Source organism: Anomaloglossus baeobatrachus, chromosome 11, assembly GCF_048569485.1.
Source record: "Anomaloglossus baeobatrachus isolate aAnoBae1 chromosome 11, aAnoBae1.hap1, whole genome shotgun sequence".
NCBI classification, from domain to species: domain Eukaryota; kingdom Metazoa; phylum Chordata; class Amphibia; order Anura; family Aromobatidae; genus Anomaloglossus; species Anomaloglossus baeobatrachus.
This window is the reverse complement of record NC_134363.1, coordinates 126,775,814-126,795,094: the sequence shown is the minus strand read 5'-3', so window position 1 is coordinate 126,795,094 and position 19,281 is coordinate 126,775,814. Positions and strand designations below refer to the sequence as shown.

Genomic DNA, 19,281 nt, shown 5'->3' with positions numbered 1-19,281 from the left:
ACCGTATTCCACCGGCAACCACTTCTCCTGGGTACCAGGTCACCGTCAACCCATGTCAGGACGTCGCTTCGCTTCCACCTTCACTCTCCTTCTGCTGTCAACTCACTGACTACTCTCCACAGTCTGCCCCTCCCACCTGGTCAACTAGTAGACTGGATTGGCTCCACCTCTAGGCGGCCATCCATTGATCCCACCCTAGCTGGGTACCATTGTTTGGGGGATTGTTGGGAAAAAACTGTGATTACCTGGGTTTTTGTTGGTACCGGCACTGGGGTTCTGGGTCCCTAATTGGGTAGGCCCTGCATCCTGGTGGGGATGCAGAACCTTGTAGCACCCTGATGGTTTCAGGGGCGCTACACATTCATACCATTCTCTTTAAACTTGAGATTACCCCTTTAACTAGGACATATTCTTGACCACCCTAGACATGCATTCAACCCTTTCTTCACCCTAAACCTCTACAGATGACATAATAAACCCCTTCACTGCCTTAGACCAATAGAGATAATGCTGTTAAACCTTTAACTGTCCTACACCCACAGAAATATTAGTTGATATTACTGGGTTATTTTAAGCTCCGTGTCAAGAAATGCCTCACAGAAGGTTGACACTTATTAGTGGTGGTATTTTCTTAATGCCACTCTTAGGAACAATAGTTTTGTGCTGTGTCTTTGGGGTACTTTGCACGCTGCGACATCGTTAGCCGATGATAGCGATGCCGAGCGCGATAGTACCCATCCCGGTCGCACATGCGATATCTTTTGATAGCTGCTGTAGCGAACATTATCTCTACGGCAGCTTCACACGCACTTACCTGCCCTGCGACGTCGCTGTGACTGCCCAAGAATCCCTCCTTCAAGGAGGCGGTGCGATCGGCATCACCGTGACGTCACTAATCGGCCGGCCAATAGAAGCGGAGGGGCGGAGATGAGCGGGATGTAAACATCCCGCCCACCTTCTCCCTTACTCATTGCCGGTGGACGGCGGGCACAGGTAAGGAGATGTTTGCCGCTCCTGCGGCTTCACACACAGCGATGTGTGGAGCTCCAGGAACGACAAACAACATCGTACCTGCGGACGCACTGACATTATGAAAATAACCGATGTGACACAGATCACCGATTTTTGACTGTTTCACGCTCGTTCATCTTCTCTCCTAGGCTTTACACGTTGCGACGTCGTTACCGGCGCCGGATGTGCGCCACTTTCGATTTGACCCTGAAGATATCGCAGTAGCGATGTCGCAACGCACAAAGTACCCCTTTGTGTAAACAGGAATAGAGTGGTACCTTGGTTTGGTAGTATCTCACAGAACATGAAGTTCTCACTAGTAGAGGTCAAGCCATTGCAGTCAGGCAGAAGAAGCTATACAGCAGCAGAGAAATGCCTGCACTGTTGTTATCTTGCAAGTGGGGATGAGTAGCACTCACAGATATGTTCATACCACCTCAATTCATTAAGATGGTCAAAACAAGACATAATGTTGGTTTTATAGTAGGATGGATTCAAACCGTGTACAGTGAACCGATAGTCTTCCACGCATTGACAGACCTGCTGATTGGCTCGGAGCGAGTGCAGATGTGTATTTTGGGAGGACTCCATTTTGTAGACTCCAATGTATGGGGAAAAATCCTGGCTTCCCATACACCTAGTTCTGTAATCGAATCCCGTTTGCCAAAATGCTGTCCCCTGCAGTCAAGATGGGGAAATGCTCCTCTCATCCCGAGGCCTGTTTTTCATTTTGTTACCTTGGCAAATGTTTGTAGTAAACTAAACATATAATCAATGGGACTTAGGTCTCCTTACATCCCGTCATTAAACATTCCTTGACATGTTACAAATGTTTAATGCGCTGACAGATTAATTGGAAAGGAATTCAGTTTTGGAAAGAAAAAAAAATCCATCATTTGTTTTGATTTCTAAGCTCCACGTGAAGCTGTTTGCACGATTCCCTAATTGTTAGAGAAGCCGCTCATTTACAGTCTGTGCATGTTGTGAACTGCAGGACGAGAGGGTGCAAAAATAACAGATGCATGCAAAAGCCTGTGCAAATCACCGGAGTATGCCATGGTGAGACTACCTTGTGTCACCCTGCAGCCTGATAAAAACGTTGTCAGCCTTTGAGGGGGAGTCAGACCACTTTACTGAAGAAGGGCCCATATACTGCTGTTGCACAGGGTTCATATCTGTCTCTGTCTATCCTTGGCCGTGGCCTATAGAATATCATTGTTACGTAGGCAACTTTGGAGCAAAATTTGTACTTTGACTCCTAATCTGTGCTCCTATGGAAAATCCTAGATAGCGCTGCAAGTGTTGTGCCAAACGACAAACTTGGCTCACTTTATTCCTGTCTAATAGGCAATCGGTGCTGTTGTGCTGGCTGTGGCGCGCTGACCCAATGTGCCCTGCCAGCCACATGTTGATGAGGCTCGTAGCCTTGGAAGGGCTGGAGGAGCCGAGGATGACTGCACTGATAACAGTCCATCATTTAGCGTTTCCGCTTATTTCTTCTACTTTCCAGCATTTCTACAGAACACGTTGGCTGTTATCCAGACGTTGCTTCCTGAGAACATTCCAGGAGCATTGAAGATATTATCTAAAATAGGCATGGAAAATGGATACAAGATGGGTCTTAAGGAGCTATGAAGGAGACTGTTACAAAGGAATGTAAACCTTGTACATTTCCTTATGTCACCAGGACTACGGGAAGAAAGCTCCGAGAGTGTCTACAGAGATATGTTGTCTTTAGATAATCACCAAGCATGTAATGATCTTTTTGTACATGTTGCTGAATTCTATCCATGTGATGGTCGTTCTGTAGATGATCAACCTCCGCTGCCGGTTTTATCCTTGTGATAGTCTTTCTATAGATGATGAAGCTCCACTGCCTGTTTTATCCATGTGATGGTCTTTCTGTAGATGATGAACCTCCGCTGCCGGTTCTATCCATGTGATGGTCTCTCTGTAGATGATGAAGCTCTGCTGCCGGTTCTATCCATGTGATGGTCTTTCTGTAGATGATGAAGCTCCGCTGCCTGTTTTATCCATGTCATGGTCTTTCTGTAGATGAACCTCCACTGCCGGTTCTATCCATGTGATGGACTTTCTGTAGAGGATGAAGCTCCACTGCCTGTTTTATCCATGTGATGGTCTTTCTGTAGATGATGAACCTCCGCTGCCGGTTCTATCCATGTGATGGTCTCTCTGTAGATGATGAAGCTCTGCTGCCGGTTCTATCCATGTGATGGTCTTTCTGTAGATGATGAAGCTCCGCTGCCTGTTTTATCCATGTCATGGTCTTTCTGTAGATGAACCTCCACTGCCGGTTCTATCCATGTGATGGACTTTCTGTAGAGGATGAAGCTCCACTGCCTGTTTTATCCATGTGATGGTCTTTCTGTAGATGATGAACCTCCGTTGCCGCTTCTATCCTTGTGATTTTTTATCTGTAGATGATGAACCTCCGCTGCTGGTTCTATCCATGTGATGGTCTCTCTGTAGATGATGAAGCTCTGCTGCTGGTTCTATCCATGTGATGGACTTTCTGTAGATGATGAGGCTTCGCTGCCAGTTTTATCCATGTGATGTTCTTTCTGTAGATAATGAAGCACGGCTGCTGGATCTATCCATGTGATGGTCTTTCTGTAGATGATGAAGCTCCACTGCCGGATCTATCCATGGGATGATCTTTCTATAAATGATAAAGCTCCACTGCCTGTTCTATCCATGTGATGGTCTTTCTGTAAATGATGAAGCTCCACTGCCGGATATATCCATGTGATGGTCTTTCTGTAGCTGATGAACGTCTGCTGCCGGTTCTATCCATGTGATCGTATTTCTGTAGATGATGAAGCTGCCCTGTCGGTTCTATCCATGTGATGTTTTTTCTGTATATGATGAAGAACCGCTGCCAGTTCTATCCATGTGATGGTCTTTCTGTAGATGATGTAGTGCTGCAGCTGGTTCTATCTATGTGATGGTCTTTCTGTAGATGATGAAGCTGCCCTGCCGGTTCTGTCCATGTGAAGGTCTTTCTGTAGATGATGAAGCTCTACTGCCAGTTCTCTCCATGTTCTTTCATAGTACTGAGGTCGAGCTTAGTGATACAGTATATTCTGTTCATTAATACGATGAAGAACTTGGGGGACCTATCTATGCTTGCACAAGGTCGATCTTCTTACAGAGCAGTTATCCATCAAGTTGTCATGGCTTGAGGTCGAGCTCAAGGCCCTTATAAGAAGAAAGAAGTCCACTAATATCTCCAGCTATGAAAAATTAGTTTATCAAATCATGATTGATCCTGATTAGCCAATTTTGATGGATTTAGGAGTTGTTTAATGGATGGTCCAGCCTTGAAAACCTCTTTCCATATTCACTAGTAAAGGATATGGAAGTAAAATGATAGGTCTTCCCTACTGAAGGCCTCCCTCCATGCTGCACATTGTGGCTTATGATTTGTAGGACCCAGAATGCCCTTAAACTTTATGGATGGTCCAGGAATTTAGATGGGCACAATGTGATGACTCATTTCTTCAGACGTGATATATGGAAATGAGAGGGTATGTTGGTGGTCAGCTGTATAGGGCAGATCCTGCTTATACACAAGTAGATTATGGCCAGTTTTGGTATATTTAATGGAAGCATTAGTCTGATGGGTGCAATGGAACTTACTATCTGACCAGCTTCTTGAGTTCTTCATGGGCGGGATTTATAAAAGGAGACTCTGATTGGATCAGCTGACTAAATGGCACGTTTCTTCTAAGAAAGTCAAGAAGCCAGTTTGGTTAACCTTCTATTCAATCAGCTATAGTGAAATTACACACATCCTTACGGATTCATAAATTGCACCTTAATGCACCCACCAGCACAGATAAATGTCTCCAGCGTGCATAGAATAAAAATAATCTTCACGTCAGCCATAGTTGATATATGTTTCTGAGCTGCTAATAATTGGGCTTTTTGGATAGATTGACCATTTTGTGGTCACCCTCTTATCCACTTTGTTTTGAAGTTGAAAGCTTTCCACAGTTTGACCTGATCAGGCTATATTGTGACTGAAATTGCTGCAGAACCAGTCTCTGATACAGGGTCCTGAATCTTGAGTTGGGATTAATCCCCCATCATCTAGTACACTGTTACAATTTTGGGATATGAAAATATTTTGTTCTACTTTCAAGCTTCGTTCTGTAGATCTGAAATTGTATCCGGTCTATTTAACAGGACTAGATCTAGCAAATTATCTCCCCTGGTCGGTTCACCTACCATCTGAGAGAGGAAATTGTCTTGAATAGTAGATAAGAACTTACAGCTTTTAGCACAACCAGAAGATTCTATGTCCCACTGTATGTCTGGATAGTTGAAATCCCCCATAATAAGAACCCGATTTTTATTATTAGCTGCCTTTTCAATTTATTCCAGCATTTCACCCTCTACTTGTTCAGGTATGTTAGGAGGCTTATTGAAAACTACAATTAGCAATTTTCCATTATTCCCCACTCCATGTACATTTACCCATACTGACTCTACATTGTTGCAGTTCCCCCCAATGTCATCATTCAACACAGGTTTTAGGTTAGATTTGATAAATACACACCACACACCCCACCTCCTCTTTTGTCTTTTCTGTCCTTCCTGAATGTAGTATAACCTTCTAAGTTTGTCACCCAGTCACGGCTTTCATCCAGCCAGGTTTCCGTAATGCACACCACATCATAATCCATGGTTCACATAAGAGTCTCCAATTCATTCATTTTGTTTGCAGAGCTTTCAGCAATGATACCACAGAGGTGTACAAACCACTTGCTTACAACCTCAGCATGAAGGAACCGAAAATATCACCAGCACCAGTCCAAGGAAGGAAGGGGTATTTAAACAAGGGAATACTGACAATCAACAGCTGGGTGAAAGTCGCACTCCTGCTGGATCCAAAAGGGAGAGAGATGAATCCAACAGGAAAGCTACCTATACCAATGAATACTGACAGCAGGAACAACGGAAAGTCAGGGAGCATTCTGCGCAGCCAGACAATGTGACCTATGGCCAGAAACCACATGACTGTCACACGTGACACACCGTGGCACAACTAGAATGTGGTCCCAGGTCTCACAAGTGTAGGCCACACTTTAGTAAAAAACAAATTCTGAAAATTATTAATACTTTGTGTCGCTAAAATCCTAATCAAAAAGATTTTAGGTGATTTCATACACTGACACTAATCAATGCCACAATTGAGTTCTCCCTTTTTGGCTCGTATTACCTTTTAAAATTGAGGTTAGGTGACAATATCTGGACTTTCGCATCTGCATCAGATTTTTACACTATATTAAAAATGATTTCCCTTTTTCTAGCCCAGTAGAGCCTTTTTATTTAAGGAGATCATAACCAGAAAACAAATGTATGCATTTTGGCCCTCGCCTCCTGCTATTTGGCTCAATAACTTTTTACTTGTTTTTTATATATTTTTTATTTTCAGACGATAATGCACAGAGACGTTTATTGGGTCAGAACACCCCGTGTACTCATTTCGCCCCGCTATCTGCAGTTATCACCAATCCGTTCTGCTTCTCTTTTTAGATGTCGACGAATGCCAAGTCCATAATGGAGGATGCCAGCAGCGGTGTGTCAACACCCCGGGGTCATATCACTGCGAGTGCCGAGCGGGCTTCCGTCTTCACGCGGATAGCAGGTCATGCATTAGTAAGTAATCACTATCCACTGTTACATTCCTGCTTATAATCTCATTTCATCCCTTTGGCACCAAGCTGGGCTCATATTCCTATACTGTTTGGAATCTGGACAAGTTTTTCCCTAGAAATATACTTCAGCGCTGTCCTCGCTTACTGTATAATAGGGCCAGTAATTATAAAGGCTCTGATCAAAAATATTATTTTTTTATATGACATTGCAAGGTGGTTGTGGCTCGTTAGATAAACTGGATGGTTAAAGTAGGCTTTTCCCTAATAGCCGACCCAAAATTCATCAATCAAGAACCCTTAAAGTGGTTGTCCACTGCTTTTACATTGATGGCCTATGCTTAGGATAGGTCATCAGTGTCTGATTGGCCGGAGTCCGACACCCTGCAGCCCAGCCAATCAGCTGTCCCCAGTCCCAGCGGTGGCAGCAGGCAGCCAGAAATGCTCAATTCCACAGCTGCCCCGTCTTTTGATAGCGGTCATGGCCTGCACATCAGCCTTACTTTCTAATCAATAGAAGCGGATGTGTAGTACCCAACCACGGCCGCTATCAGAAGACGGAGCAGCTCTAGAACTGAGCATTTCTGGCTGCCTGCTGCCGCTGCCGGGACGAGGACAGCTGATCGGTGAGGGTGCTGGGTGTCAGACACTGGCCGATCAGACATTGATGACCTATCTTAGGATAGGCCATCAATGTAAAGGTAATGGACAACCCCTTTAAAATATATATTCAAAAATTCTGTGCAAGATATAAGCTTAGAGCACTTATTTCCCTTCCCTCACTGCTGCAGATAACTCATACACAGTAAATTACTAATAGGGGGCGACGATGAACCCATGAGTAACCTCCTCCCATAATAAGGTGTGGGCTGCAGAGAGTCCACCTGGTCTTCATAGTATCTGTCCTTTCCAAGGTCGCCAAAAAACATTACTTCTATCATCCTCCTGTTCCTGTGTGACAATCCATAGCATGTTAGAAGATTCCAACCTAACTTGGTCACAAAGCAGATGCATACGACTACTCCAATTATCTTCTGATGTACCTCGCTTAAATTTTTTGGACCCATATTAAGAACAGTTGGGTTCTCAAAAGCCACAAATAAGAAGGAGCACAATCACTACTACTCTAATTATCTTCTGATGTCCCTCACTTCAGTGTTTTGGACCCAGATAAAGGACAGTTGGGTTCTCCAAAGCCACAAATTAAAATGAGTACAACCACTACTACTCTAATTATCCTTTGATTTTCCTCGCTTCAATCTTATGGATCCAGATTAAGGACAGTGTAGTCATCCAAAGCCAAGAATAGGAAGGAGCACAATCACTACTACTCCAATTATTCATTTTTGCCACTCACTTCAATTTTTTGGACCCAGATTAACAACAGTTGGGTTCTCCAGAGCCACAGACAGGAAGGAGCATAGCCCCTACAACTCCATTCAGTGGCTTAACTAGAGTTTGATGGGCCCCGGTGCAATATTTGGCCCGATTCCCCCCCCCATATGTTGGTCATATGAATGTATATGTATGCATACATTTAGCGTTCTAAATCCTATAAAGACATACGAATCCCCCCCATTATGTAGTAATGTTCTTATCCTGTTATAATGTCCCATCCTGTGCTCCTTCCTGGTAAATATGTCCCCCATCCTGGTAAGTACAGTATGTCTTCTCATCCTGATATATATGCCCCCCCATCCTGGTATATATGTCCATATCCTAGTATGTACAGTACAGACCAAACGTTTGGACACACCTTCTCATTCAAAGAGTTTTCTTTATTTTCATGACTCTGAAAATTGTAGATTCACATTGAAGGCATCAAAACTATGAATTAACAAATGTGGAATGAAATACTTAACAAAAAATTGTGAAACAACTGAAAATATGTCTTATATTCTAGGTTCTTCATAGTAGCCACCTTTTGCTTTGATTATTGCTTTGCACACTCTTGACAGTCTCTTGATGAGCTTCAAGAGGTAGTCGCCGGGAATGGTTTTCACTTCACAGGTATGCCCTGTCTGGTTTAATAAGTGGGATTTCTTGCCTTATAAATGGGGTTGGGACCATCAGTTGTGTTGTGCAGAAGTCTTCTGGATACACAGCTGATAGTCCTATTGAATAGACTGTTAGTTGCTTTTTTCTTGTCATAATAAAAATTCTAAGTAAAGAAAAACAAGTGGCCATCATTACTTTAAGAAATAAACGTCAGTCAGTCCAAAAAATTGGGAGAACTTTGAAAGTGTTCCCAAGTGCAGTGGCAAAAACCATCAAACGCTACAAAGAAACTGGCTCACATGAGGACCGCCCCAGGAAAGGAAGACCAAGAGTCACCTCTGCTGCGGAGGATAAGTTTATCTGAGTCACCAGCCTCAGAAATCGCAGGTTAACAGCAGCTCAGATTAGAGACCAGGTCAATGCCACACACAGAGATCTAGCAGCAGACACATCTCTAGAACAACTGTTAAGGGGAGACTTTGTGCAGCAGGCCTTCATGGTAAGGCCTGTTTCACACGTCAGTGATTCTGGTACGTTTGTGCTTTTTTTTCTACGTACCAGAATCACTGACATACGCAGACCCATTATAATCAATGGGTCTGCTCACACATCAGTGATTTTTCACTGACCTTGTCTCCGTGCGGCATACCCGCTTGTCTGTGATTGCCGCACTGAGACATGTCCATTTTTTTCTGGCATCACGGATGTCCCACGGACCACGCAGTGGTGTGATCCGTGAAACACGTGCAGAAAAAAACGTGCATATAAAATAAAAAAGGACATTTTTGTGTACTCACTGTAAAATGTCTTCCTTGGAGCCTTTCATTGGGGGACATAGACAGTGGGTATTATGATGTTTCCAGGGAGGCATGACACTAGATTTGCAAAAGTGTTAGCTCCTCCCCCCCAGCATATACCCTAGCTAGGCAGGAAACTAGCTCAGTTTGGTGTAAAAGCAGTAGGAGAAGGACAACCAAAACCACAAGGGTGGGAGCTGTGTCCCCCAATGAAAGGCTCCAAGGAAAACTTTTTACGGTGAGTACACAAAAATGTAATTTCCTTTCTCGCCTTTTCATTGGGGGACACAGACAGTGGGACGTCCCAAAGCAGTCCCTGGGTGGGAACTGAACTATTAACAGTGTATAACATCAGACTAAGAGCTGACTAACGACTGCAACTGCAGTGAACACATATCAAAAACATTGTCAAAAAAACCCCGAGCAGTGGCCACTTATAAATGGGCCACTGCCGCCTGGAGGACTTGTCTTCCAAGAGCAGCATCTGCGGAGGCATGCGTATGCACTCTGTAGAATTTTGTAAACGTGTGCACACTGGACCAGGTAGCGGCCTTGCAAAGTTGGGCCGCCGAAGCCTGATGACGGATAGCCCAGGAAGCACCCACTGCTCGCGTAGAGTGGGCCCGCACAGATTGAGGGGGAACAGAACCTCGTGCTTTGTATGCCTCACAGATGGCAGTCCTAATCCATCGAGAAATCGTGGATTTAGAAGCCGGATTGCCCTTTTTGTGTCCTTGTGAGAGGACGAAGAGGGCATCAGACTTGCGCAACGGCGCTGTTCTGGAGATGTAGATCTGCAGAGCCCTGACAAGATCTAGAGTGTGAAGGGCTTTTTCAAAAGAGTGGACCGGGAGCGGGCAGAATGACGGTAACACAATGTCCTCGTTTAAGTGGAAAGAAGATACGACCTTCGGGAGAAAAGCGGGGGAAGGCCGAAGGACCACCTTATCATGATGGAAAATCAAGTAAGGTGAGCTACAGGAAAGAGCCGCTAGCTCGGACACTCGCCTAATAGAGATAATGGCGACTAAAAAGGCAACCTTCCAGGACAGTCGTTGAAGAGAGATTTCTCTCAGAGGTTCGAAGGGAGGAAGCTGAAGAGCTCCGAGAACCAGATTCAGATCCCAGGGATCTAAGGGGTGGCGATAAGGAGGGACCAAATGCGCCACCCCTTGAAGAAAGGTATGGACCTGAGGGTGAGAAGCCAGCCGCTTCTGGAAAAATACTGACAAGGCAGAAAGTTGTCCTTTAAGGGTACTGAGAGCTAGTCCCGAGTCCAGACCGTCTTGCAGAAAGGTAAGAACAGTAGGGATTGAAAAGGTAAGGGGCGACCGATTATGACGGTCACACCAGGAAAGATAGGTCTTCCAGGTCCTGTGGTAGATACTGGCGGAGGAGGGCTTCCGAGCATTAAGCATGGTATGAACAACCTTAGAAGAAAGACCTGATTTTGCTAGAATCAAGGATTCAAGCGCCACGCCGTCAAATGCAGCTGTATTCTGGTGGAATATTGGATCTTGCGACAGAAGATCCGGGCTGTCGGGAAGACGCCAGGGAGTGTCGCCGAGCAGTTGGAGAAGCTCTGGGTACCAGGCTCTCCTGGGCCAGTCCGGGGCCACGAGGATCACAGGGATTCCCTCCGCTTTGATTTTCTTGATTACTCTCGGAATGAGAGGAAACAGAGGGTAGATGTAGGGTAGGCAGAACTGCGCCCACGGAAAGACTAGGGCGTCGGAGCCGATCGCTAGCGGGTCTCTCGACCGGGATATGAAGGGACGTATTTTGGCATTCATTCGAGACGCCATGAGGTCCATATCCGGGAGTCCCCAACGAAGAGTGATCTGATGGAACACTTCGTCGTGGAGGGACCATTCCCCTGCTGCTAGACCTTGCCTGCTGAGAACGTCTGCGGCCCAGTTGTCTACCCCTGGGATATGGACAGCTGAAATAATGGGGATGTGCTTCTCTGCCCAAGAAGAATCCTGGATACTTCCTTCATCGCTGCCTTGCTGCGAGTTCCTCCCTGACGGTTGATGTAAGCCACGGCCGTGGCATTGTCTGACTGGATCCGAACAGGGAGGCCCAATATTAAGGGTTGAAAATTCTGAAGGGCCAAAAATATGGCTCTGATCTCCAGAACATTGATGTGCAGGGAGCGCTCGGAAGGAGACCAGCGTCCGTGAACAGTGTGGTGGAGAAACACCGCCCCCCAGCCTATCAGGCTGGCATCCGTTGTGACTACTTGCCAGTAGACCGGGCGGAAGGACTTCCCTTGAGATAGGGATGAGGCTTGAGTCCACCAGACGAGGGAGCTGAGCGCAGACCGAGATAGGCGGACTGACCGGTCTAGGGAAGCTGGATTCTTGTCACAGGAGGATAGAAGATCCAGTTGTAGAGGGCGCAGATGGAATTGGGCAAAGGACACGACTTCTATGACCATCACCATCTTGCCTAACACTCTCATTCCATTCCGAAGGGATGTGTGACGGCGAGAGCGGAGGGATTGGGCGGCCCGGATCAGGGAAGACCTCGTCCTCTGGAAGAAAAACCCGGGACTGAGCCGTGTCTATCAGCATACCTAAAAAGGTGATGCGCTGATGAGGAATGAGGGATGACTTGTTGAAGTTGATAAGCCACCCTAGCCTTGACAGCGTGTCTAGGCATATCTGCACGCTTTCTGAGCAAACTTGAAGAGAGCTCCCTTTGACAAGAAGTTCGTCCAAATAGGGAACGACCAGGATGCCTCTGGGGTGTAAAATGGACATGACGGCCGCCATGACCTTTTGTGAAGACCCGAGGCGCAGTGGCCAGCCCAAAGGGGAGGGCCCTGAATTGGAAATGACGGTGTCCTTCGGCAAGCGAAGGAACCGTTGATGAGAGACACATATGGGAATGTGTAAATAAGCATCTTGAATGTCTATGGAAGCTAGGAATTCTCCAGGTTCCATGGCGGCTAGCACTGCTTTGAATGCTTCAATTCGGAAAGTTCGAATCCGTACAAATTTGTTCAGCCGTTTGAGGTCCAAGATAGGGCGGACAGAGCCATCTTTTTTGGGAACGACAAAAAGGTTTGAATAGAAACCTTTGCCGCGCTGTTCCAGGGGCATTGGAATGATAACATTTGCTTTCTGTAAAGAGGCTATGGCCTGAAATAAGGCTGGCTTTGCATTTTGGACAACGAGAACGCAGAAACCTGTTGACCGGCAGGGAATGGCAATCGATCTTGTAACCTGAGGTGACGATTTCTCGAACCCAAGCATCGTGAGTGTGGTCTAGCCAGATATCCCGAAAAGGCAGAAGTCGCCCTCCAACAGCAGTCAGATCTGAGGGATACCTGGCGTCATGCTGAGGGGGCCTGTACAGAGCGAGGTCCTTTGGGTTTAGGTTGCTTGGAGTGGGAACGCCAAGAAGAGCCCCTTGAGGGACCGGATCCTCGATCTGAGCGTTGGGATGATCTTTGGGCTGATGCTTTTTTGGGGGGCAAGCCGAAAGGACTGCCTGCGCCAAGGAGATTTTTTAAAATTCCTGGATACAGGCCGCTTTTGAGGTAGAATGGTACTTTTACCACCCGTCGTCTCAGATATGAGTTTGTCCAGGGATTCTCCAAACAGACGCAGGCCATGGAAGGGGAGTGTGGACAGGGATTTCTTGGAGGCACTGTCCGCATTCCATATTTTTAGCCAAAGGACTCTGCGGGCAAAGACCGCATTGGTCGCCGATAGGGCTGACAAACTAGCTGCATCTAGGGAGCCATGAAGAAAATAATTAGAGGCTAGAGAGAACAAATCAAGGATCTCAAAAGCCGCCGGGGGAATATTACAAGAGCGAAGCATCCTGCGTAGGTTATTGCTCCACACCCCCATAGCTCTCGCGACCCATGTTAAGGCAAACAGGGGGCGAAGAGAGGAGCCCGAAGCCTGGAAAATAGATTTCACCGCAGCGTCAACTGCGCAGTCGGACGAGTCCTTGAGAGACGCATTGTCTGAAACAGACATGACCGTGTGTTTAGCCAGTCTGCTTACTTGCGGATCCACAACGGGGGGCACTGACCAGGGCTTAACCATTTCAGAGGGAAAGGGATAAGCAAATGAAGAGAAGGGTTTTTTATTAAACCTTCTATCAGGGTGATCCCACCGTTTAGATATAATTTGCCAAAAAAAACTAATCCTGAGCAAAGGATTTAGGAGGCTTCTTGGCTCGCTTGATTGCCGACTGAGAAGTTGGGTCAGGAGGCTGATCAGAGATCAACAGAGAGTGATTGACAGCCGAAATTAGTGTGTCTTCTATATGCCTAGACTCAGAAAGGACATCTGAATCAGAGTCAGAGTCTTGGGAATCGTGACTACTAAAAGTCACAGAGCCCGGGTCAGACTGACCATCGTCCGAGTCTGAAGAGGCGTAGAGGTCGCAATGGCGCCTTTTGGAAACAGCCTTTTTACATTCTGAGGAAGAAGGACCAGACGAAGCAGGCGGGCTCCTCTGAGGGAGCTGAGCCGGGGGAAGGCTGTGGGAGCCTGAGGACGGCTGGGATATCTGAGCGGCAAGGTCATCTAACCTTTTAGACATTAGAAGAGCCCATGCAGGCATTACGTCATCAGACGGGGGTGCTGCCTGGCCGGTGGCCGGAGCTGAATCCAGAGACTGCACGGCATCCTGGTCCGGCAACGGGGTCTGATGTGACACGGTAGAAGGGGCATTGCAGCCCCGGCATAGTGGATAGCTTCGTTAGAAAATGAGCGTCCACAGGTGGTACAGGCATAGTACAGGTCCATAGAGGACGCCTGGGAAGCTTTATCACCCTTGCGGTTACGCATGTCAGCAATAGAGTCCTACAGCCCTATAGGGGTAGAGTTATATGAGTGAGGAGCCACTAGCAGTATTATAAAGTGACTGCTATGCAGAGCCGGTATATACCGTAGCAAAATGGCATATACTGTCAAACAGCCGGCATATACCTGCAGGCAGAGCCAGTATATACCGCTAATAGTTGATATACACCGCTAGCCAGCAGACACATACCGCTAGAGAGACAGCGATATACCGCTGAGCAGAGCGGTATATAGTGCTGTAGAAGTGCAGAGCCAAGTCTGCTCCCCACGTGGAAAATGGCGTCCAGCATTCCTGGCAGCCTGGAGGAGAGAGACGGCCCCCGGAGGCTGATTGGTCTCAGGGCTGGGACTAAGGCGGGCTTTGCACGCTGCAACATCGCAAGCCGATGCTTGCGATGCTGCAGCGATAGTCACTGCCCCCATCGCAGGTGCGATATCGTGTGATAGTTGGCGTAGTGAATATTATCTCTACGCCAGCTTCACATGCACTCACCTGCCCCTGCGACGTCGCTCTGGCCGGCGACCCGCCTCCTTCCTAAGGGGGCGGGTCGTGCAGCGTCACAGCAATGTCACACGGCAGGCGGCCAATAGCAGCGAAGGGGCGGAGATGAGCAGGATGAGGAGATGTAAACATCCCGCCCACCTCCGTCCGTCTCATAGCAGCCGGGAGGCAGGTAGGCTGATGTTCCTCGCTCCTGCGGCTTCATACACAGCGATGTGTGCTGCCGCAGGAACGAGGAACAACATCGTACCTGTCGCAGCACCGGCATTATGAAAATGTCGGAGTATGCACCGATGATACGATAACGACGCTTTTGCGCTCGTTCATCATATCCAAAAGGTTTTACACATTGCGACATCGCAAGTGACACCGGATGTGCGTCACTTTCAGTTTAACCCCATCGACATCACACGTGCGATGTCGCAACGTGCAAAGCCGCCCTAAGTGTGACGGCCAATCGGAAAGGAGCTGCTCCTGAGAGAGGGAGCGGCTTCTAGAGCAGTGGGAGGGGGCGCTGCTAGAATGCAGGCCGAAGCCGGGGGCTAAATTAATGATGCTCCACGGGATCACGGCCTGCATTGCCCCACCGGCGCCTTTTCAGGCGGCGGTTTGGATGCAGGGGACAGATGATTCGTCGTCTCCCTACCTGCTTCTGGCTCCGTCTGAAGACGCGTCGGTGATGGATGCGGGGATCTCAGGGACGCATCTTCGGCTCAAGGCTGAAGCAGGTCCTCGGCTCTGCTAGCCCTCTGGAGCTACCTTGGTGTGAGGTGCTACCAGGGAGCATGGAGGGGTACGCAGACCCGACCACTTGGGCGCGAGGGAAGACTGACGGCTTGTGTACGCCAGATTTCCTCTGCCCGTACACGGGGGGAACGGGGGTGGCAAGGCACCCTGGTATTGCCCCTATCAAAAATAGAATGAATAAGAAAAAGAAAACAAAATAAAAAGTAAAAATAAAAACAAAATAAGCTGGCCTGAGGCACCTATGGTGGAGCTCAGTCCAGACTTGTCAGCCTCCCTGCTGACACTAGAAAAAACTGAGCTAGTTTCCTGCCTAGCTAGGGTATATGCTGATATGCTGTGGGGGGAGGAGCTAACACTTTTGCAAATCTAGTGTCATGCCTCCCTGGAGACATCATAATACCCACTGTCTGTGTTCCCCAATGAAAAGGCGAGAAAGGAATCATTTTTACTCACCCGGCTCCAGCGACACTCTCTGCAGCCTGTGTTGCCTGCTGCTTCTGAGCCGGCTCATTACTGTCGTGCATATTCATGAATGCACGACACAGCCGACCCGGAAGAAGCTGCTGCGGGGGTCAGTGCCGGCCGGATGCTGCACCGCGGGAGCGTTCAGCACCATGGAGAGCGGGAGCGGGCACAGGTGAGTTAAGGCGGCTTTACACGCTACGACATCGCTAATGCGAACTCGTTGGGGTCACGGAATTGGTGACGCACATCCGGCCGCATTAGCGATGCCGTTGCGTGTGACACCGATGAGCGATTTTGCATCGTTGCAAAAACGTGCAAAATCGCTCATCGGTGACATGGGGGTCCATTCTCAAAAATCGTTACTGCAGCAGTAACGAGGTTGTTCCTCGTTCCTGCGGCAGCACACATCGCTCCGTGTGACACCGCAGGAACGAGGAAGCTCTCCTTACCTGCCTCCCGGCTGCTATGCGGAAGGAAGGAGGTGGGCGGGATGTTACGTCCCGCTCAGCTCCGCCCCTCCTCTGCTATTGGGTGGCCGCTCAGTGATGTCGCTGTGACGCCGCACGGACCACCCCCTTAGAAAGGAGGCGGTTCGCCGGTCACAGCGACGTCGCCGGGCAGGTAAGTATGTGTGACGGGTCTGGGCGATGTTGTGCGGCACGGGCAGCGATTTGCCCGTGTCGCGCAACAGATGGGGTCGGGTACCCACGCTAGCAATATCGGGACCGATATCGCAGTGTGTAAAGCCCGCTTTAATCTCTATGTGCAATCACGGACCATAGAGAATGGAGCCCGGATTTCACTTAGACAACCCACGTGTGCCGTGAATCACTGCACATGGAGGGACTTGTGCGTGTTTTACACGTCAGTGAAGAATGTCTGTGTTTTTCACTGACGTGTGAAACGGGCCTAAAATAGCTGCTAGGAAACCACTGCTAAGGACAGGCAACAAGCAGAAGAGACTTGTTTGGGCTAAAGAACACAAGGAATGGACATTAGACCAATGGAAATCTGTGCTTTGGTCTGATGAGTCCAAATTTGAAATCTTTGGATCCAACTACCGTGTCTTTGTGCGACGCAGAAAAGGGGAACAGATGGACTCTACATGCCTGGTTCCCACCGTGAAGCATGGAGGAGGAGGTGATGGTGTGGGGGGGCTTTGCTGGTGACACTGTTGGGGATTTATTCAAAATTGAAGGCATACTGAACCAGCATGGCTACCACAGCATCTTGCAGCGGCATGCTATTCTATCCGGTTTGCGTTTAGTTGGACCATCATTTATTTTTCAACAGGACAATGACCCCAAACATACCTCCAGGCTGTGTAAGGGCTATTTGACTAAGAAGGAGAGTGATGGGGTGCTACGCCAGATGACCTGGCCTCCACAGTCACCAGACCTGAACCCAATCAAGATTAGTGATGAGCGAGTACTAAAAAGCTCGGGTGCTCGAAGCTCGGGCCGAGCCTCCCAAGATACTCGTGTACTCGGCCCGAGCAACGAGCCCAATGTTATCCTATGGGAGACCCGAGTATTTTTGTGAAATGACCCCCCGGCAGCATGGAGAAACCCTAAAAATGTCACAAAAGTCTCAGAAGAGTGCTCAAATGACATGGCAACAGCATGGGGAAGACCCCTTGAAGCATTTATCACTGAAAAGTCACAGCTGTGAACAATTTTGTCCGCGTTTTACGCCATTTTTACGGACTCACCAGAAAAGCTTCCAAAATGACCCCAAAATGATTTTTCATGGCGGAAATGTTAAGGGCACATACCCAATAGTGAGATAGAGCTGGTGTATGTTACTTTTTGAGATTAATACATGAAAGATTTTACGTGAAAACATTGTGTGGCACTCCGATGTCCCTGAGAAGAGACGTACATGAAGGCCTCTTGAGTCTAATGTGCCCATTTTGAGGAAGTGAGTCTTTGTAGTATTTTCCTTTGCCAGGGCAGTCCAAAATTGTGAGGTTCACCAATGCCCCTGCATACAGACGTGCATGATGGCCTGTAAACCTGAAGTGCCCATTGTAAGGAAGTGGGTCTATTGTAGTATAGCCCTTAGGCAGGGCAGCCAAAAATTGGGAGGCTCCACGTTGTCCCTGGGTAGAGACGTGCATGAGGGCCTCAAAACATTAAGTGTCCATTGTCAGGAAGTGGGTGTATTATAGTATAGCCCTTAGGCAGGGCAGCCAAAAATTGGGAGGCTCCACATTGTCCCTGGATAGAGACGTGCATGAGGGCCTGTAAACCTGAAGTGCCCATTGGAAGGAAGTGGGTCTATTGTAGTATAGCCCTTAGGCAGGGCAGCCAAAAATTGGGAGGCTCCACGTTGTCCCTGGGTAGAGACGTGCATGAGGGCCTCAAAACATTAAGTGTCCATTGTCAGGAAGTGGGTGTATTATAGTATAGCCCTTAGGCAGAGCAGCCAAAAATTGGGAGGCTCCACATTGTCCCTGGATAGAGACGTGCATGAGGGCCTGTAAACCTGAAGTGCCCATTGGAAGGAAGTGGGTCTATTGTAGTATAGCCCTTAGGCAGGGCAGCCAAAAATTGGGAGGCTCCACGTTGTCCCTGGGTAGAGACGTGCATGAGGGCCTCAAAACATTAAGTGTCCATTGTCAGGAAGTGGGTGTATTATAGTATAGCCCTTAGGCAGGGCAGCCAAAAATTGGGAGGCTCCACATTGTCCCTGGATAGAGACGTGCATGAGGGCCTGTAAACCTGAAGTGCCCATTGGAAGGAAGTGGGTCTATTGTAGTATAGCCCTTAGGCAGGGCAGCCAAAAATTGGGAGGCTCCACGTTGTCCCTGGGTAGAGACGTGCATGAGGGCCTCAAAACATTAAGTGTCCATTGTCAGGAAGTGGGTCTATTGTAGTATAGCCCTTAGGCAGGGCAGCCAAAAATTGGGAGGCTCCACGTTGTCCCTGGGTAGAGACGTGCATGAGGGCCTGTAAACCTGAAGTGCCCATTGGAAGGAAGTGGGTCTATTGTAGTATAGCCCTTAGGCAGGGCAGCCAAAAATTGGGAGGCTCCACGTTGTCCCTGGATAGAGACGTGCATGAGGGCCTGTAAACCTGAAGTGCCCATTGGAAGGAAGTGGGTCTATTGTAGTATAGCCCTTAGGCAGGGCAGCCAAAAATTGGGAGGCTCCACGTTGTCCCTGGATAGAGACCTGTTAGGTTCTTAGTGCCTCCGTGCTTGCATTTAAAAACCGCACGTGTGTGCCTGTTGGTGGCAGCTTTCCGCTG

General features: G+C 48.0%; 1 protein-coding gene across 1 annotated transcript in view; it reads left to right on the top strand.

Moving 5' to 3' along the window:
- The window catches only part of MEGF6 (multiple EGF like domains 6), a 635,985-nt gene that overhangs the window by 453,989 nt on the left and 162,715 nt on the right, over positions 1–19,281 (top strand). Inside the window, exon 6 of the mRNA XM_075328936.1 lies at positions 6,574–6,696. Coding sequence (XP_075185051.1) covers positions 6,574–6,696 — 123 coding nt within the window. The remainder of the gene's footprint in view (positions 1–6,573; positions 6,697–19,281) is intronic.